Genomic DNA, 21,388 nt, shown 5'->3' with positions numbered 1-21,388 from the left:
GATGTGAGGGTTGGAGGAGCCTTGTTTAGGGAGGGGAGTGCTGCTGTCAGCGCGCCTGGTGCTGGGAATGTGCTTTGGGAAGCAGCGTGTGCGGCTGTCTGCTATGGGACAGTGTAAACTGGAGACTCGCAGGGTCCTGCCGGCCTCTCCCGTTGCTGTGTCTCCCGGAATGTAGGAGCAAGGACATGGGGGTACGGATTCCTGAAGCCCACGTGGGTCTTTGTGTAGCTGTTTTCTGCTCAGGCACCTTCACAAGGAAGGGAGTTGGGCTGTTTGTTTTGCAGAAGTTTACGAGTTCCTGCAGCCTCCTCAGGCTGAAGGAATGTACTTACTCAATGTGTCTGGGAATACAGCTCAAGTATCGATTTGAGTTACTGGCGTTAGACCCAGTGCTCTGTTCAGCCATTGGCACCTTGGGAAGAGAAGCTTATTCCTGAAGGGGAACTTCAGGTTTTGCACAGTAATAGTGCTGCTGCTGTTTCTTAAGTCGGCTTGTGTTTTTGGAGGTTTTTATCTCTTACTCTTCTTCCTTGTACAAAATGACAGTGTAAGTTATGAGAGAAGCATGCAAAAAATAAGGTTATATAAAGTAATTACTGGGGTGGGTGGAAGGAATAACTGTATCTGTTCAGTGTGTCATAAATTACACTAGCAAACAAAGATGCATCTAAGCAGCTGTGTGCTTTTGTTCAGTCATGTGTCTCTGCTTTGTTCCTGTCTCTTTCTTTTTTCTTCTGTACCCACTGGCTAGTTTTGGTATGTTTCTGATGTATTCAACTCCTACAGGTTTTATGAACATAGGCAGTGGGTAGAAGAGAGATCTGGCAAATGGAAAAAACGTGGTGTGATTTCTGTCTGTCTTAGATGAGGCAGAAAATGGGATGGGATGGCCAGTGACAGCGTGGGTATGGACTCAGCCTTGGCAGGTGTTTTGCATCTCTCATTGAGAGGCTTTTCAGCTTGCTGCTTTAGGGAAACTGAGGTAAACTATTCTTCTTCACCAGCATATGTACAACTGCTTCCCAACTCTCTTGCCACAGGATTTTCAGTTCAGAGCACTGAAGAAGGTCCGCATCTTTGATGCTCCTGATGATCTTCCCAAAGAACGCTCCAGTCTCCTTGCAGTGTCTAACAAATATGGGCTGGTCTTTGCTGGTGGAGGAACCAGCCTGCAGATCTTTCACACTAGAAATCTCCTCATGCAAAACCAGCTGGGAGAGGATCCCAATAAAATTGGTAAGGCGCACCTACGTCTCACGGTCTTTGCAGAGACAGCTTTATATGGTTTGCTATGATATGGAGCTCTTGGCTTCTGATACGGCCCTTGTCATGCTCTTTAGTGCACTTGAAAATACCACATTTTCTTGTGTGAGAAGGCAGGAGCAATATTTGCTATCTCTGTAGTTGAAACAAAGTGCAGTTGTTTGGAACACGTCACCAGGATGCTAGCTCCTGTCCAAGTGTCATTCAGGTTTGGTCACCTGTGCTCAGTGCTGTACAGTGAGGTTGCCTTTTTCCTTGTAGCCACATGCTGTGTTGGTAGCCAGTCTTTAGAACATGAACTTGTGCACACAGCAGGGATGTGAGTGAGTGGAGGGACAACGTTCTCACACTGAGTTACCTGCCCTAGCTACATGATTGTCCTGGAAGAGAGAAAGCAATCACTCTTCCACCACCCAAGTGCAAAATACTCCAAAGTGCAAACTGATTTTCATTGTCTTAGTAACTGTACCATCTGAGGTATTCATGTGCATACGTAAGTAAACCCAAAAATCTGTCCACTTCTTTTTCTTCCAACCTAGGAAGGAAAGTGGAATTTTCTCTTCTTTTTGGCAACTCTTGAGACTGTGTTGGTGGAGATGAAGGGGGTTTGCTTTCAGTCATTTTTTGTAGACATTAACTTTGACTGCTGCTGTTAATAGGACTGGTGATTTTTGAATCAACTTGTTCTAATGGTATTGCTTTTCAAGAACAGTACTTGCTATTAAAATTTGTCCTCTTCACTTTATCTTCCTTTCCTTTTGTGTTTTAAGTGGAGAATGTTCAGAGTACGTCAGTTCCCATGAAGTTTCCAGTGCAGCACCTGGCTCTAAGCTGTGATAACCTCACACTGTCTGTCTGTATGATGTCCAGCGAGATCGGTTCCTTCATTGGCTTTTTTGATGTCCGCACGTTCTTAAACCAGGTAAAGTGTATGGAAAGTGGGCTTAGGTTTGGGCTTTTTGTTTTTCAGAATACAGCAAGAGGAGAGGCATAGCTTGGGTGGGATTTTCTATCTGTCTCTGCAATATATCTTGTAAAGGAATTGCTCAGTAAACTCAAAATCTGCTTCTTATTTTTATCAGTCAGTAATTTATAGCAAGGTCAAAATGGCTTTGAATTATGACTTTGGGAGGACTTGGCTTTGTGCTCAATTTTGACTGCCTCATGTATTTTTCTTTCCTAAAAGGCAAAACAGCAGAAACGTGCATTTGCTTATCACAAACTGGCCAAGGACTCGGGAAGCGCAGCAATGGTCAATGACCTGAAGTGGAACCCAGCTAGTCCTGCCATGGTGGCCATCTGCCTGTCCGATGGCAGCATCTCTGTCCTGCAGGTCACAGACTCTGTGAAAGTGTATGCCACGCTGCCTTCCTCTGTAGCTGTTACATCTGGTGAGTGGCAGCCTCGGACACCATACAGAGTGTCTGACACTGAAGAGGAGAAGCAGACCAATAGATGTAAAAAGAGTCAGACTGTTTGTCTCAGGAGGAGGTTTCTTAGTAAAAAATCCTTCACAAAAAGGAAGGATTTAAACTCCCTGAGACTCAGAAAATATGTTGCAATGTAACTACTCTTTCCTAGTTAATGGGGAGAGCTGCATCTTGTGAATTAATCAGACGTGCCCACCTTTAGTTTGTGCTGTCTCTAGCTCAACTGTCATTAGCAAGGAAGCAACTGATAAGGGTCATCATCTGTTGGGTCTTGATCTGTGCAGTCTTGCTTTCTCTGTGACTGTTTAATTTAGATTCATGATTTTTTTCAGGGGAAAAAATTGTGGGTTTAATTTATTGGTCCTGCTTCTGTGAGGTCTTGTAACTCTCCAGTTCCTTAGAGCTAATGAGATTCTCTTTTTTGCTTAGTGTGTTGGAGCCCAAAGGGAAAACAACTGGCGGTAGGGAGACAAAATGGCACCGTGGTGCAATATCTGCCTGTAAGTATTGTTGGTAGTAAAGCCTTATGTCTGTTCATTAGTTTGTAACATGCTTTATTCTCCTTGCATCACAAGCTACAGAATTTGATCAGGTGGCACGTGGCGTGAGCCATGTGAAGCTGCTCAAGTGCTTCAGTAATTAAAGTGTCTTAGACCAATGCTGGGTTTAGTTTAAGGTTTGTGCCTCACACTGAGAAATCATGATTTCAGAGTGGTGCATGGTGAATGTTAAAGAGTGGGAGAGTTGCTCAAAACCAGTTCTCTGGGCTTCCTGCAAAACTTGCAGTTGGCTTTGTTTATTGGCTTATTCTTTGTATTTAAGCCTGGTTTCATTTGCAGAACCTGCAGGAGAAGAAAGTGATCCCTTGTCCTCCCTTTTATGACTCGGACAATCCTGTTAAAGGTACATCTTTAACTTGTTTTCTCTTTTAAAATATTTCTGCTCACTCCACCTCATGTTGGGTTTAGTTCTTGCAGCTGTATACTGCACTGGTTATGTAATTACAGTGTGATTTTTAAATATTTGGAAAAAATAATTATATGTTTTAGCTCTGGGTTGTGTAGAAAAATTACCAGTTGGCCAGAGTCCTTGTCTATTTCTGGAATGCTTTAAATATGCATATTAAAAGCTGTTTTTTGCTCACTGGAGTGATAGACAGTACTGTCACAAGCAATCTCCCTTTAGCATGAAGATTTCTGGATATAAATCCCATTCTCATGCCTCCTGTGAGTTTCATCTCATCATGTCTCTTCAATAAAATGTCAAAGCAGTAAGTTTAGAAAAGCAGAAACACTTCATATGGATATGCCAAAATTATCAGCCATGTTTGGAAACACTGGCAGTGTCTGGCCTGTGATATAAACAAGCAAATCAAATACATTCTTTGTTTGAACTTTCTGGGATGAAATAGGGTTGGGTTTTTTCTTTTTCCCCTAATAAGGTTGCTGTTCTGCAGACAGATCGTTGAAATTCTCTATCTTGGTAGTGATTCCTTGTTTTTTGTTTTGTCATTTACTTTTCTATGCTGTGCATAGCTAAAATCAAGGTACAAGGAAGTAGCATTCTGAAGTATTTCTGGCTGAGGTATTTGCTTCCTTCTCTTTCAGTTTTGGACGTGCTGTGGATTGGCACGTATGTCTTTACTATTGTGTATGCAGCAGCTGACGGGACACTGGAAACACCTCCAGAAGTGGTCATAGCCGTATTGCCTGTAAGTGCCAAAAAGTCACAACAACAGTAGTATTTGTTGCTTGCTCTTGACTTGTTTATTACAGTGTCAAGTTGGTTTTATTAGTCATATTAGTATTGTGTAGTTTTTGAGTTTGGTACTACTGTGAATCATGGTTTTGGAGTTGGGGGGGGATTGAGTAGAGGTAGTAGTATCCACTTGAATACCAATCAGTAACCTGTTCTCTGCTGAGATCAAATTATAACAGGAAGACTTCCAAGTTTACTTTACTTTGAAGTAAACAATTGGGAAGGAAACGTTACCTGATATAAAGTCCTGATACATATTTTTTTCTGTGTGTATGTGTATTTTGTTTTGTTTAGGTTAAGGAGATTTTTGGGCCTGATGATACGCTTTTACTTAGAATCAGGTTGTTCATTGCTGGGGGGGGTGTGGTTTGTGAGATCTAAATTTGCTGTTAGTCTCCTTATTGTTCCTTTAGGAAGGAGGGTTTTGGTTTATTTGCTTTGTTCTTTTTTAAGTGCTCTCATGATGCCTGTTCTCTCTTGAAGTATGTGACAATTATTGGTATACCCTGTTGCAGTCATATTTATGGGAAATTACTGTATTTCTGTGTTGGAAGTTAAATTATCAATGTTTGCCTTACAGAAAAAAGAAGAGAAGCGACCAGAGAAGTTTGTGAATTTCATGGAGCCTTGCTATGGGAGCTGCACGGAGAGACAGCATCATTATTTCCTCAACTATGTTGAGGAATGGTGAGTGGCAGGAATCATGGCAAGGTCTTTGCCTTGTTATACATATCTGAGTGGTCAGCGCTTCTCTGTATGTTGTGTTCCTCCTTTTTGTAAAGTATATAATACCTGAGCGTGAGAGAAATGAAATGAAACTATTGTCTTGTAAATGCTTTGTGAAAGTACAGCTAATTTCTCCTGCATGCTCTGTCTTGATGCCAGCATACTCATTTGTCTGGTGTCATCATGTCATATGTTGGTTGAAGCACAACCTTTTGTCTTGCTTAACTGTGTATGAAGAAGCTATTCCTAACTTTTCAACTACTTGACTTGAGCCATCATTATTTATGATGATAAGAGTGTCAAATCATTGGAATGCAAGGAGATTCAGCCCCTGGTGACTAGTTTTAAATAAAAAAAGCCCAAAACCCCATCAAAACAAAGTACATGTTCTACAGTCATGTAGCCAGTCATGTTTCACTTGGGAGGGAGGAAGAAAAGTCAGTTTTATAATCTTATAACCATATTGCTAGTTTTTTATTTGTACAGATTATAATACGGAGCTGGGGCCCTTACTGGTTTTGACCTATTTCTGTCTGTGCTTACAGGGATCTAGTTCTTGCAGCTTCAGCAGCTTCCACAGAAGTCAGCATTCTTGCCAGGCAAGGGGATCAGGTAATATTTTTGTTCCTGTTCATTTGTGCCTATGCACCTCCTTTTTCTTGAAAATCTATGCAAGTATAACCTGTATAAGCCTTGGAATACAATGATATGGTATATTTTTAAAAACCACACAAACCCAAACAAAAAGCCTTTCTTTTTGCATCTGAGTTGTTTTGAATCTCAAACATAATTCTTAGTCAAACAAGAGATCAGGGTGGCACAAAAGAGGCTAAACAGGAGCAGTATGTTGTGAAGCAAGTACCAGAAGTCTATTTTTCATGATTCACTTGGCAGTCTCAAAATTTGGTCAAGCTCACTACGATGAAGTGATTCATGTGAGTTCATCAATTCGAGTTAAACACTGAAACTGACCTTAACTGGCATGCAGTGATCTGTGAGAAGTCACACAGGAATCTGTGAAGGGCCCTGATACTTCTGGCATTTGTTAATCTGACAAACTTTAGTTGCTCTGTAGCTTTTTTGCAGTCTTTTCTTTCAGCTGTATTGGGCTGGAGTGCTGGAGAAGGCTGATCACAAGAAAGCAGTAGGCAAAATAATAATCTTACTTTTTGCAGAACTGGGAATCCTGGGTTTTGGAGGACTCCAGCAGAGCAGAACTACCTGTGACAGATAAGAGCGATGACACTCTGCCTGTTGGTGTTGCTGTAGACTACACCAGTAACATGCCTATTGTGATCAGTAAGTCTTTTTAGTCTTCTTGTGGAATAATCCAAAATTAGCAATACACAAGATATTTCTGGGGGGTAGTCTGAAGCTTTGGGTTCTGGGAGATTGTTCTGAAAGGGAGACTGATGTATGTCCTGCCTTTTTATATCAAACCCACAGCATGCAGGCTTAATTCTGTGTAAGGATTCAAATGGCAAAGTGTTAAATACAGTTCTTCAAAGCTTTCAGCAGCCTGGGATATTACACTAACAGATATGGCAAACAAAGCACCTGAGTTATGTCTGTGTTTCACAGAGCCAGGGTAATAGTGGGTTTAAAGGAGTCATACTCGAGCATTGGGGATTTCAGACTGCCTCTGAGGTTTCCTTTATTCTTGTAGCTCATGTCATTTTGCAGAACCATTTTGTATGAAGTACATTTGCACTGATCTAAGGGAAAGTGGGTTAGTTTCAAAGCCAGAAAAAGCAAAGATCATTGAGGTGGATCCATAGGTTTTCACTCTACATTAAAGCACAGAACCTACGCTGACTGAACCCTGCTGTGCTCTACATCTAGTCAGTTGCATCATTGCTGTAACCTCTGTGCTGCCTGAAGGCTCTTCAAAAGCACCTTTGTCAGAGGTTGAAGCTGGAGATACATCTGAGCCATTGTGTTGTACCTTAGTGAATTCTGAAAACTCTCCCTTGGAACCTAGAGACAGGTTGAAATAGAGATGCCTTCAGGCAGAGTGGAAGGTACTGCAGTCGGGTGTTCCTGAAGAGCTCAGGAGGGTGCCAGTTAACTGAGAACTTTACCTAAATGAAAACCTACAGTAGGGAATTGAGGTCAACCTTTGTGCTTGAATGCCGGATTGAATTGGAAGCATTTTCTCTGTTAATCACCAGTTACTGGATTAAGGAACCTGTCAGGATAGATGTTTTAAAGCCCAGGTTGTGCTGCCCTAGGAGTTTTTAGAAAGGTTTTTGGAGAAGCTTTTTGCTAACATGTTCTCTGTTCTCAGAGTGAAGTCAGCTCAGTTTTGGCTACACGTTAATTGGCTTTGCACTTTACTGCAAGTTTGGATTGCAAAGAAACCTCATTTGTCCTGGAGCTTGTTCCCATGTGGGAACTAGCCTTCCCTAGCATGCTTTTCCTGAAGAACCAATAGGTAGAGAAACATGGCCATCCACTGTACTGCCCCTAAGCACCGTGATTATAGCAGATTTTTCCTGCATGCTGGATTTGTTGGGGTCTTTTGTTGAATTTAGCACAGTTAAACCATTACAGATTTTTTTATTTCTGCATTACAGTATCTGTAATATATTCTATCTAATATTACAGATATTTTTTATTTATTTATAGAAATACAGGGAGTGGTTTGGGGCCTTTAACTGTGCTGAGACTATTTGAACTGAAGCAGATTCTTCAGCTCAAAACTGCAGATGCACAGAACACAAGTATTTTATACTAGAGGTTCAGATCATCAGGATGATTGATGTTGGTTTTCTTTAAAGTTAAAAAGCTGTGAGTCTCTCTGTACTTTATGTATATGAAATGTTAATGATGTGACTGGACCCAGTGGAATGTGGGGATTGCTGAAGGGCAGAGAGGATTGAAGGAGGGAGCAGCATATAGGTGAAGAAAAAGGTGCTTCAAAGTATGAAAAAGCTTGGCATGAGAATTCATGGGTGAAAGTTTGGCTTTGTCATTCAGGAGATGACATCTGATTGTCAAAATAACCCTTCGTCTATGAATTTATGAGTCACGAAGTCAGAAATAGGAAGGAGTAAAGAAGGGAAAAAGAGAATTGGGCATTCCCAGAGAAGGAAGGGAACAAAGATGCAAGTGAAAGCAAGAAGGGACAAATGTAAGAAATATGGTGCTAGGCAAATCACGTGAAGGTGCCAATGCCAGTAGGAATAGAAAAGGAAGCTTTGGCTGCAGGACTTATATGTGTGGTCTCCGGCAGGTGATGAGAAGACCCTTGCTCCAGCTCCAGTTCTGATCCTGCTCTCTACAGATGGTGTGCTCTGCCCATTTTACATGATCAATCAAAACCCAGGGGTCAGATCGCTAATTGTGACCCCAGAGCCATTGATGTTAGTAGGGGAGAGAGTTCCAAAGTCAGCAGGTAAGTGCTCTGATGGGTTAGGAAAACACGTCTCTTTGTAGATCTGTGTCATCTTCATCTGTAAGTTTGCTGGAAAGACATGTATGTAGTCACAGAAAATGTATTTCATTCTTTATAATGGTAATGGGGAGTAGTTCTTGGTTGTTCTGTGCGTCAGTGTGAAATTATGTAGTCCTGTTCACCATGCAGGATGTCGAGTATTTTGCGGACTCTGCACATAGACTCTGTTCTGCACTCAGTCTTTGGAGAACAGGGCCAAGGCAATTCTGGGAGACCCATTGCTCAGCTTTAGGGTGCATGACTGGCGCTGCAGGCTCTGCTTGGGGACAAGGATCAAGCACTGAGTGTGATCTTTATGTTATGGAGGGCTGATGGTTGTCCTCCACAGGTTTTACTAAGGTAGCCATGATATGAACTAAAGTGTTTGGCTGCAGCAAAACGCTTACTTAAGTGTTTGCTTAAAACACTTATAAAGCTTATTTAAACAACAGGTTTCTGCAGCACTAAAAATTGTGTTAGCAGGTGAAGAGTAGTTTTATCTGAGTTATGTATGTGTTGCCGTATGCACTGTGAAGTAGGCAGTTTCCTATGCTGGATTAGGCAGATAAACTGATAGTTTTGCTCATCTGCATGCATGCAGTAGTAATTGCAAACTGACCGTTTTCTTCCCTAAGCCAAAATTTGCTTCTCCTTCCTCAAACAATGCTTTTGTTTGGCAGCCTGCCTCCCTGCAGCATTGGCTGACTTCTGTGCTAACAGCCTGTTTTATATGGGATGGCAGGATCGCTATCAAAATCAATGGAGAAAGGTGAAGCCTTTTCACAGTAAATTCCAGAAAACATTAATCTAGACAGACAGTATTATTGATTGTGAGGTGGACTTTGTGCAGTTTCTCTATCACTTATTGGGTTTGGGGGCTGGAAGCCTGGCTCTGCCATTTCTCTTCCTCACTGTACTGTCTGTCCAGCTAGCGAGGTAGTGCTGAGCTGTCCCCATCAGGTAGCATTTGGCCTTGCAAATACCTTCTGCCTTCAGTCAATGGAGCCAGATGAGTCTCTTCCTTCCCCATTTGTCTTTCTGCAGGAAGTACTGCCACAACTCCAACCACTCCTCCAACTTCTTCAAAGCCAGACACAGCACCAGGGGTTGCTCCCACTGTGCCTGCCTCAAGTCAGCCTCCTGCAGCAGGTGGAGCAGCTGCTTTTTCCTTCATGCCTTCAACTGTGAAGATGCCTGGCTCTGCAGGCAGTGATCCTCCACCTTACCCCTTTGCCACTGAAGCCTCCAAGCAAGCCCTGACTCCCAGTCTGACTGGAGCAGCAACGTTCTCTTTCTCCTCTGCTTCTCCCAAGTCATCCGTGAGCCCTGCTCCTTCTGTAGCCACCACTACAGCTACTACCACCTCCTTTTCATTTGGATCCATGAACTTCAAACCAGCTGCAGAGAGCTCACCTGCACCACCTCTCTCCACACCGCCTATTGCACAGAAGACCTCTTTTGCCTCTTCGGCTTCTTCAGTCAAAGTGAACCTCAATGAGAAGTAAATAGATGCAGTAGTTAATGCAGTGGGTGCATACTTGTTAAATTCCTACAGGCGTGAAGAGTGTTTGGTAGTTCTGAAGATGGTTTCTGGCTTTTTGACCTGCCAGCTGTTTCCCATGCTCCTAAGAAAGCACTGAGGAAGCCTCTCTTTACCAGAGTCATAGGGCTGTGAAAACCCTCAGTGCTTCCCGTGATAGAGGCTGTGTTTGTAGGCAAAATAAGGGATAATGTCATAGACTGATAATTTGCCAAATTGCCAGAGACTTAATTTATTTCATGTCTTCGCTTCATAGGCATCAAAAAGTCATTCCATGCCTTAGTTTGATGCAAACAGTGGCTAAAGACTCCTGGAGAACACTGGGGTTTGAAATCCTTTATGTCTGGGACTGGTTTAATGTGGTGGTGGTAGCACATGCTTCTTTGAGTGTTTGTTGAAGGTTCCTTACCCCTAACCTAAAGAGCAACTCACAGAGCTGAGAGGAAGCTGTACCATAGCTGGCTGATTTCCACTCCCATGGTCAGTAGAGAAGGTGCCAGACCTTCTGGTTTTGTTCTTCAGTGGATGCTTGCTCACTGACCATAGGATCAGAAATCTTCAAAGCTTGTTCATGCCAACTGCAAGAAAACTAATCTTGATTACAAACTATGCAGACTGAATTTGAGTGATGAATGTTCTCAGATCATACACCCACTCTTCCCCTCAGCTCCTGAGACTTGCTCTCTGTTTTTAGAAAGAATGGTTTAAAAGATAGAGTTATGCTAATTGGACCTGCTTTCTAGGGAGAGGAATTTACATGTAAATGCATCATAAGAAAATCCTGATGCTTCAAAGGATTATTTTTTAATTAGAAAAATCTTAACTACACCAGGATCTGATGGTGGCTCTTAATGGCTTTTTGAATTTTATATTTTGTGTATAAAGCAAATGATACGCTTGTGAATTGGCTATTTAAATTGGCTGCCTTGAGGAGTTTGCAGATGAATAGAGATTCATATTTCCTTGCAGAGTTTGTTTGAGCTTAGCTGCATGGATGACACTAAAGGCAGCTCAGATTTGCTGTAATTGGTGCTTTGGTGCAAAACGATGAGGCGTGTTTTGAAGCAGGATGGTACTTTCTGCTGGCATTTAACTTTTGCTCACTGGGTGGGTCTATGGTAGCAGTCTTTGTGGTTCCACATATTCAGAAATGATCCTGAATGGCTCCTTCCTAATATCACCAGAAGCTACACTTGTAATTTTGTATCTGGAACTTGAGTTGTTCCTGATCCCAGTGGATGCTTATTCATTAGAACCTAGCGCTTCATTTGGATGGATGAAAACAGGAACAGTTCAGAGCTGAAAGGTGTTCTGTTTTTTGTTGCAGGTTCACTGCTGTAGATACCTCTTCTCCCACTAGCAGCAGTCAGTGCACTTCCCCAATGTTTTCATTCTCAACCACTTCAAAAACTGCCTCTGGAGCTCCTCTGAGCCAGTCCACCCCCCTTGCAGCTTCTCCCACCACACCACTGAAGGCTTCGACCCCTGTGCCTGCTGCGGGTAAGATTCTGATGTGTGTTGGGAATAATTCACTACAATCAATGTTCTAAAAGTTTTAGGACATAATGAGCTTGCTTTGGCTTCTTTCTTGTTTTTCCTGCTGCCTTTACTGATGCAGTGAACCTCCTGATTTCTAGACTGTAATGATGGGATGGGCTTAGTACTGAAACTGAGAAGTTCTTCCATTTGCACACTTCGCTCCCTAGAGAGCCACATGTGAAATGAATATATTCAGCTGCTTAAATTCATCCACAAGTTCTAGCACTTCCAGTGCTCTGTAATCCAGCTCTGAGCAGTCACACAAATCAATGCTTTATCTTGCATCTGGAGTGACTAGAGTTCAAAATGATCAGAAATGAGTTTAAATTAGATCACACTCATTTGTTAGTAGAATAATATTCTATCTTAACTGATCCTGTGGCCATATTGAGGTCCCTCAGGAGTGTTAGAAGCTACATGCTGGAGAGCAACAGTTGTTACTGATAGCAAGGAAGTAGGATGGGAGCAAAACATCACCTAAGGAAGGTGTGTTCTTGCACTGGGGCTGTACTACTATTGCTTTTGGATTTGACACTGGCAATTATAGTTATGTGTGATCACAGCCTGTTTTCTCAAGCTTTGTACAAGTTCATAATTTACTGTTCCTCTTTAAATTCCAGTGGCACGTCCTGCTCAAAATATGCTTTCCACTTCTTCAGTACAGAAGACAGCCAAAATCACCCCTTCTGCACCAAAGCCGAGCTCTAGTCAGGTAATGGCAACTTGAGTGGACTCTTTAGAGGCTGCATGTCTTACATGTCTCATGAAACACTTAAAATTCATTGGACTGAATGACTCTAGGTCAAAGAAGTAGCTAGCTTTAGACATTAAAATACTAGCAAATCTGTGGGACTAAACCCATGTTCTATGCATGTCTTCGGGAGCTGTGTTTTGGTGTATGTTGTCATAATCAGAGTTGTAGAAACTAACTCTTCCTGTTGTTTTCGAAATGAGGTTTCACAGCTTTCCTACCTAATAAGCAGTCAAGAAGTGCCCTGGCTGGGTATTAAGAGAGAAACCAAGTTTGCTAGTTATTAAAAGCAAAGCAGTGATACAGAGCAGCCCACAAAGACTTCCTTTGCTTTCATAAAGCATTAGCCATCTGTCCCCACGTAGTCTACAGTCCTACTTCAAACACGGACATGCCAGTCTTAGCCTGTGGAACTAGAATTTATGCTTATGACAGTTGTCTCCCTGGTGTCTGAATGGAGTTTCTAACAGCAGACCTCTTGATATTCTGAGCTCTCTGTTGCTAAGGATATATCCTTAACATTGTTTTTTGTTTGTCTGTTATTCTTTCTTTTTTCAGGGCAAATCAGCAGTCCCTGGCACAGCTTTAGATAAACAGACCCACCAGTGGAAGGACTCAGACCCTGTCATAGCAGGAATCAGAGAAGAGGTGAGCTTTCCAACCAGTTCTCTTGATTTTGGAAGCTATAAGACCACAGACACTTCTTTTCAGTTTACCTATGATCTGATGGTATCTGTCAGTAGTTTAGGAATCAGAATGGTAATTTTCCCAGGATAATCAGCCTGGATTTTAATTGCTGTTTGTGTGTCCTGTTCAGTCATCTTTAATTTCAGCCACTGTGCTAGTAAAATGGAGCATTTTTCCTGTTAATGTTCAAGAATTTCTTGCTTTGGCAGCAAAGTGTCAGGTGTTTATGGTGTGGTAGAAATATTATCCAAGAGCTGTGACATTTATTCCAGCCCCTGCTATGTTTCAGTGGCCGTACTTTCTTCTTCTTGCCTTTGCAGATTGCACATTTTCAAAAGGAGATGGAGGAACTGAAGGCCCGGACTTCCAAAGCCTCTTTCCAAGTTGGTACTCCAGAGGAAATGAAGATGTTGCGAACTGAGTCAGATGATCTTCACACCTTCCTCTTGGAAATTAAAGAGACAACAGAGGTGAGCAGAGTATCTTCAAACTGTTTCGCTCCTCAGCAATGACTGTTCCTCACCTGATGTTCCTACTTAACCTGCTAGAGCTGAACTGATGTAGATGGAACATCTGACTGTGCTGCTTCAATGTGGGGGTGACATCTGCATTTGTGCTTTCAGGCAGACTCTTGCAGAAGCCCTTGTGCTAGAGATGGCAATTAAAAATAGTTACTTTGAACCTTGTTCCATCTTTTCTATTTGCAGTCACTTCATGGAGATATTAGTATTCTGAAGACAACCTTGCTGGAGGGATTTGCAGGGGTCGAAGAGGCTAGAGAGCAGAACAAACGGAATCATAGCTCCGGGTATCTACACTTGCTGTATAAGAAACCTTTGGATCCCAAAAGTGAAGCACAGCTTCAGGTATGAAGTGTGTCAGCCAACTTCTAATCTAGAGTTTGAAATAAAATAAAACAAAACTGTGGCTTGTGTGTGTAAGTGCCCAGCAGTTCTTTTCTGCTGTAGGTATTTGCTGTTTCAGTGTAGTCTAGTAAAAGTGTGATGAGCTTTGTTTTCCATGAGTTTGCAAGACGTGCTGAAAACCCTCTGTGTTGTTGCAGTTTGCAGTGATGACTCAAAACTGCTGAAAGGCAGTAGTTCACCTGAGATCCAAGTCTATTCTAAGCTTGGAATGTGATTCTTGCCATCCTGTTCCTTCTCAGCCTGTAGTGTTTGCTCAGGGATTTCAGTTAAAAGAATATTTTTTTTTCCAACACTTTGTAGAAGAGTTCCTGGAATTATTTTTATCTTCAGCAAAGTGCCTTATGGAACAATTTGATGATTTATTCTGACTTACAGAATTGTGTGGTTAATTTCATGGGTGGCAGAGCATAAAGCTAAATGATATTCTAAAAGCTGGGTCACAAAGGCAGATAACCAGCAGTACATAAAGAGGCTTTCAAAGGCATGAAAGAAACTAGGGGTGAAGCACTCTTGCAGCTTGTGATGAAAGGGCTGTTTAACCCTAAGCAGAATAAAGTGAATGTGCCTTACAAATGATACTTGGTCTCGAGGGGAACTTACCAGTGTATAAAAGATCTTTGACTAGCAGGCTGAAGACATAATTGAATGTCATCTTTATTACAGTAGGTATCAGGAGCTTGCACTGTTACTAGAAATCAGCTGATAGGAAGTAATTTCTTTTAGGTCTGATCTCTAATCTTCACCTGGATTCTGTAGGTTGATTCTCAGTCTTAATTGTATGCCTGCTTTGATGTCCAGTATGTCTCTGTGACATTTCAAGCTTATGCTCATGACTTCAGAGAGGTGACAATCTTGAAATGTGTTTTACAGATCTATAGAGAGAATCATGAGGAAAGAATAACAGAGTGAGAGAGAAGGGGAAGTGGATCAGAATATAAGGAGAGAGCTGTCAGGTCAACTTTTGGAAAGTTTATGAGGAAAACACCTGTAGTCTGACTCTTAAATTTTGTTGAGTCTACATAATCCCCATTCTCCTGGGTGAGAAAAGCTCCCTTAGTTAACTTCATCATGGTTTTCAATGATCCTGAGGCTTTTCTGATGTCCAACCATATTGATTTGCTGTCCTGAGAGTGGCTGCTATATAACAGTCTTAGTTGCTGGAGAGAGGAAACCTGTGCTTGGTAGTGTGTAACAGCCCACAGTAGGACTGGATTTGGTTACAGCTTGAGTATGTCACATTGGAATTTCATGCTGTATCTTGAGAACAGTTGCAGTGGAATTTTTCCCAAGCTGTGTTACTTGTCTGCTTCATCGTTGTGTTTCGGGGAGCATTCTGTTGAGATGAGCTGAAACCAACTGCAGTTTCCATTTCCACTTTGTGAGATCAGATTTCAAGACATGTTCATGCCATGACAGGCTGGAGGGATGACAATAATAAGACTGAACACTGGTTTTGTTTAGGGAGCAGGGCTCGTAGCCAGAGGTCTCTGGCTTAGTTGTGCAACTCTGTGGTTGTGGATAAGTCACTTTACTTTTTCTGTACCCTTTTTTCTTTTCTACCTATAAAAATCAAGTTAATTCCTTGCCTTAATGTGGGAGTTATGAGTATTTGTGAATATTTTTGTGAATCATGGTCTGTGAATGCTGGTATCCTAGAGCCATGTGAATAGACTGCAAAGCTTTGATCACCTATAATTGTTGGAAGTTTCAACACTGTAAAATGGGAGCAAATGAATCATGTTCTGGGAATGAGATTTGAAATAAGGTTTGTTTTGTGTAATGCCTGATGTTTGTAAAACCCTTTTTGCAAGGACCTGGCAATGTTTTGCAAACATTATGGAAAGTATTATTTCTAGTTGAGAGCTGGAATAAAATGTCCAGGCCAAGCCCTGTAAGTACTCCAGTCATCGATAAGTGGATTTTCGCCGTGTTGGGTTCTGTTGTGCTGATAAAACTTTCCAGGCAGAAATACGGGAAAGTCCTGCATGGCTTGGACTGAATGAGCTTAAAGGGTCTTCAGCTTCTTCAACTGAAACTGAGATTTCTGAAGTGAATGAAAAGCTGACTTTGTTTTGCATGGTAGGAAATTCGACGCTTGCACCAGTACGTCAAGTTTGCTGTTCAGGATGTGAATGACGTTCTGGATTTGGAGTGGGATCGGCACCTGGAACAGAAGAAAAAGCAGAAGTGAGTAACTGAAACTGGAATACAGAACAAGGAACGTGTCAGTGAGTGGGGATTTTGCACCTATCAACAGACAAAAGCCCTTTTCCATTTAATAGTATGATCTTTAACAAAGGGCGTAGGAATAAAGCTTGACTAAGACACCTAATGGGAGCTATAGGTTCAGGCTGTTTAGCTTCGTGCATGTTACAAGCTCACTGCATTTCTGTACAGTGTAAATTGTGCTTATAGGATAAAATATAAAATAAGCTTTGTAGAAACCAAATACATCCATTGGTGGTAGCTGCTGAAACCTTTCTAATGAATAAAACATCTGGAAGTAAATGAGCTAAATGAATAAACTTGCAGCATATCCAAAGGAGAATATTTGAACTGCTTTGGTGTTCAAACCAAGCCATGTTTGACCTCATATTGTTTAAGAAGCTAGAACTACTAAACTACTTTGTGTATGCATGCCTGCTTGTGGCCAGATACCTAGAGTGGTCCTTATCCCTGTCTCTTGATCTCATGTCTTAAGGCGTCTGATAGTTCCTGAGAGAGAGACCTTGTTTAACACCCTGGCTAATAACCGGGAAATAATCAACCAGCAGAGGAAGAGACTAAACCAGCTCATGAACAGCCTGCAGCAGCTCCGACTGTATAATCAGACATCTCAGTGGAGTGTTCCCAGTGATACATCTTCTCTTAGCAGTGCTCAAAGGTATGTGAAACACGAGTTCCTGGGTAGTGTTGACACTCCTTCTCTCTTGCCCCCAGCAATATGCAAGGATGCATCCTCCAAAGAATGATGTTTTGTGAATGTGGTATGGGAAGACAGGATGTCCTAAAAACTCTACTAAACTATGTCCATGTAATAGAGAAGCTCATGGGTTATGTTTTGTGACTCTATTTGGTGCTTACCAGAAATTTCCCCTACAAGTTATAATTTTTATAGTAAACAGGATAATAGAGCCTCCAGGCTGAGGTACTGCTGGTTGTCTGTCTGAAATCAAAATAATTAAAGATGCATGTGTTTAAATAGCATAGTATCTGGGGGAGCCATTTGTTTTTCCGGATCAGGCAATGATTCCAGTGACTTCTTTGGCCCCCTTTTGTTCTTGATTGGGTTGGGGGTTTTATGCTGATCATGGTTTTTCACTGCTCTGCCTTGTCCTAGTTTTGACAGTGACCTTGAAAGCCTGCGCAATGCCTTGTTGAAAACGACCTTGGAATCACATGCCAAACCTCTGCCTAAAGTACCTGGTAATTTATTCTTTCTTCCTGCATTCACACCATAAATGTGAATTACTTTTTTTTTTGCTTACAGTTTGATTATAGACTAATAGCTGTCTTTGGTTTTCCAGCTAAGTTATCCACCGTGAAACAGGCACAGTTGAGGAATTTCCTAGCCAAGAGGAAAACTCCACCAATTAGGTCTACAGCTCCAGGTAAACCTTTAGTTACCATAGAAGTCTGAAATGCTTTCCAGGAGGGTCACTTACCTGCTGTGGAGTCAGTCCTGAAGTTACTTTTTGGCTTCTAGCCTCTCAATCCCTGCTTCTCATTTTCTGTTCCCCCATCTGCGCTCAGTTAAGTTTCCTTCAGTTACCATCTTGTTGAAGGCTGCCTTTCTTGGCAGTTAAGAAGTCAAGAGTCCTATCAATGCAGGATTAAAACAAGCCAGTAGGAGAGCATCCTAAAATAGGATGTCTCTGTCTTGACTGTTAGGCTGGATGGTTCCCTCAACTTTTAACACGCACATGTGATTTTGTTTCTGATACTGCAGCAAGTTTGTCCCGATCTGCCTTCTTATCCACAAGATACTATGAAGACTTGGATGAAGTCAGTTCGACATCCTCAGTTTCCCAGTCACTGGAGAATGATGATTCACAGGCAGTGGACCAGGAAGAAGAGGCTACTCCAGTCCAAGTCCCTCGTCATGCTCCTGTGGTCCGTACTCCCTCTGTCCAGCCTGGTTTGATGGTGCAGTCTCCATCCTTTGGGAAGCAGCAGCTCTCCCTGGGTACTTTGTGTGAGTTGTTTTTGCAGTGTCTCTCCCCTGTCCTGCATGTGTTCATGTCTCAGTATCATTAACCACTGTGTCCATTGCCAGTGCTTCAGGTCCTGGAGAAATGAGACTGCAGCATGCAGGTTTACATTGCCAAGTTTCCAGAAGCAGTTAGCAGAGTCGTTGTAAACCTCATGAACTTGACCTAAAAGCATTAAATGTCTTGACTGTGCTTTTCTGATACCCTGTTTCTTTCAGCTAGTACTGACCATAGGTAGCATTGTCTTCCTTTAGTAACTTGCCTTAGGTGTATTCTTCAAATAATGCCTAAAGACCAGGAAATTGAAGCACTACTGCATTTGGTTGGTGTGGCCAAGGTTAGGAGTTCTGAGCCCAGTAAGAATTACATTTGTATACAGTCAGTTTTCCTTGTGTGAGACATCTTTTTATTTTTTTCATCTCTGTAGCCAGAGAGAAAAATAAGGTGTTAGCAGAAGTGTCTGTAACAGCAAACTGAAAGTCTTTGAAATAATAGCTATTGAGACTTCCTTGCTAAATTCATTGGGATATACAGAAACTGCCAGGGACAGATGGTGTTGATTGTTTAAAAGCCCTGCAGTCTTGTCAGAAGGAAGCTATGTACTTAGAGGAGCTGTAGTTCAGCAAAGGCTTTCAAGTCTCTCTGATTTGTAGAATTATAATGAACTATAATATTTTTGTTTCCTTGGTTTTAGTGTCTACATCTTCCAACCGAATCATACCACAGGGGGCAGACAGTACGATGCTTGCAACAAAGACTGTGAAACATGGGGCCCCTGCTCCCACGGTCACTGTTCCAGCACCACAAGCAGCTGCTGCTGCAGCTCTGCGGAGGCAGATGGCTAACCAGTCCCCAGGTAAAAGGATGGCTAATTGCCCAGGTGATCTCTGAGCAGTTGAATGTGGCTTTCACAGAAATTTAGTGCTCTCAAAGGAGAAGATCATCAAACAAAATGTGATGCAGATTTGTATTTGTTGCATCTCTAAGCTATCCAGTGTTTCTTTGTCTTCCTTCTTCCTTTAAGCTACAAGTACAAAATGCCTGAGAAACTCCCACGTCAGATTTCTTCATACCCCTTTTCATCTGTGCAGTGGCAGAAATATTGGTAACTCCTAGAAGATCCTGGCATGGCAATTGTTCTGTGTGTGGGAAACTGTTGGAGAGCAGAGAAAGGACGTCACTGGCCTGTATTAATAACTATTCATTATTAGCTAGGCAATTAAAGATCTGAACTGGAAAACAATTTTAATATTGAAAAGCTGAAGTTGAACTATTGAATTAAGCCTTGAATCTGCTTGTAAGGTTTTGAGTTGACAGGAAAAAGGTTTAAATTGGGAAACCTTTCTTGTTTGGTTTTAGACAACACTGCAGCATCAGTGCAGAAAAGAAACAAAATTTGGTTCCTAGTAGTTTGTTTTCCTTCCCCAAAGAGAGCTTAAGTGTAGAAAGTGAACTGGTGATAGGAGTTCTGATGGAGGCCGGGTGTAACTACACAGGTCATGTCTGTAAACCTGAGATGTTGCAATGTAGGTAAGGAAAAATCTGTAAGAATAAATGGATTTGGTCGGTTAACAATGAAAAATGTACCAATTAGATAGAAAGCTGTCTGCTTCTTTGGTGTCCAGTAAGAAGGCTGACATACCAAACGTTTTGGGCCAGATATTCCACATACCTTCTAGAAACCTGGATGGATTTCTTCTGGAGTTACTCATAGGCACCATATTGAATGAAATGCTTAATATGGAGATCATCTTTATCCAATTTTTTTCCTTCTCTTTTCCTTAAAGCTGTAAGCACCTCCTTGACTGAATCAACTCTGAAAAACGTTCCTCAAGTGGTGAACGTGCGAGAACTCAAGACTAGTGCATTGACTCCAGCCGTCTCTGCAGTAATTGGGTGAGTGGGTTCTCCCCTTCTTTCTGGTAGTTTTGGGTAGCACTTGCAATAGAGCACATCTGCCGATGGGGAGCAGTAGTAGTATTTTACATAGTCTGACAATGTAAGACCTAAAGTAGATGCATTTAGAGAAGAGCATTGGGTTCGTTGAATGGAAGGAAGAAATACTTTTATTTCCAGGTCATTTAAGGATTTGCTAATGGCTTGTCCTGAACAAATGACAAGACCAGTATTAACCTCCTTCTCCATTAGTCTGTGAAATGTGTTTTAGTGCATCCTTTCTTTTTGGGATCCAATGGTTTTACTGCTAATAGGTGCTTTGGATCTGGTACCTGTCCAGTCACTACTTCTGTTCTGCCTCTCTGTGAGGGAAGTGCACCCCTCTGTCGCTGAGTGTGGTCTGTGACTTAAGCTGTCCAGGTGTTGTTCCTTATACTTCATCATCTGTTACAGAGAAAAACTTCTCTGGAGTTATGCCTCTTCTGTCTTTCCTCAGATTCACCCCCTGAGGGAGGGAGGAGAACAGTGCTCTGGCTTTTCTGGAAACTTCTCTCAAATTCTTTGACATCAGAATTTTGGCTGAAGTGCTGGGTGTCAGTAGGGATTGATCTTTGGAAAAATATGGAGCTGCAAGTCTTTTTTTCCTCATGAGTAAATTACGAATCTTGCCTTTAACATTTAACCTTGAATTTGTAAAGGCTTCGTGTGAGTTAGCTGTAACACTTGGCTTTCCTACTTCTGTCTCCTACACACAACAGCCAGCTCAGCTCGTTCCAGAGATTTCTGTCTTATCCCCAGGCTTTGTCACCAGCCACAGAACTTGTCCTTTTCCTTGTCCTCCTAATGACCTTGAAACTGTCTTTGCTTGAAGTTCCTATGATTGCTTAAAGCCAAGATAATACTTGTCCATTTTGGGGCTGGGGAGGCAAGGGCACTACTGAAGAGTCTGGGCAAAGTTGGACTTACTGTGTAAAGCAGGACAAACTCACCCCATGTATCTGACATGTCCACATGGAGTTGTCAATGCGTTATCCATGTAACTGTGGGCTATATGTGCAGCTCCTGGAACGATTTCTCTCGTGCATCTCTTCTGATTTTCTTACATGTGTGTATACTCTTCATTGTCAAAGAAAAAAGGTGAATTTTCTTTGCAGCTTTTCAAAAAGGGAACAGTCTTCCAGTGCTGGTACTCAGCTGCTGACCGTGACATTTACTTCACGGCTTC

The 21,388-nt window shown here is 42.0% G+C and overlaps 1 protein-coding gene across 1 annotated transcript in view; it reads left to right on the top strand.

Moving 5' to 3' along the window:
- Positions 1-384: 384 nt before the first annotated feature.
- Positions 385-21,388, top strand: part of NUP214 (nucleoporin 214kDa) — a gene marked incomplete at its 5' end in the record, with an annotated part of 43,166 nt that continues 22,162 nt past the window's right edge. Inside the window, 24 exon segments of the mRNA XM_010010994.1 lie at positions 385-450; positions 1,041-1,236; positions 2,034-2,185; positions 2,450-2,654; positions 3,123-3,193; positions 3,533-3,596; positions 4,301-4,404; positions 5,032-5,138; positions 5,723-5,789; positions 6,353-6,476; positions 8,413-8,574; positions 9,658-10,114; positions 11,481-11,653; positions 12,313-12,404; positions 13,002-13,091; positions 13,451-13,600; positions 13,838-13,996; positions 16,140-16,243; positions 16,758-16,940; positions 17,397-17,482; positions 17,584-17,667; positions 18,006-18,251; positions 18,962-19,123; positions 20,055-20,163. Of these exon segments, the coding sequence (XP_010009296.1) occupies positions 385-450; positions 1,041-1,236; positions 2,034-2,185; positions 2,450-2,654; positions 3,123-3,193; positions 3,533-3,596; positions 4,301-4,404; positions 5,032-5,138; positions 5,723-5,789; positions 6,353-6,476; positions 8,413-8,574; positions 9,658-10,114; positions 11,481-11,653; positions 12,313-12,404; positions 13,002-13,091; positions 13,451-13,600; positions 13,838-13,996; positions 16,140-16,243; positions 16,758-16,940; positions 17,397-17,482; positions 17,584-17,667; positions 18,006-18,251; positions 18,962-19,123; positions 20,055-20,163 (3,413 nt within the window).

Source organism: Nestor notabilis, unplaced genomic scaffold (assembly GCF_000696875.1).
Source record: "Nestor notabilis isolate BGI_N333 unplaced genomic scaffold, ASM69687v1 scaffold30723, whole genome shotgun sequence".
NCBI lineage: Eukaryota > Metazoa > Chordata > Aves > Psittaciformes > Psittacidae > Nestor > Nestor notabilis.
The sequence above is the reverse complement of the archived record's forward strand: the minus strand, read 5'-3'. Positions and strand labels throughout refer to the sequence as shown.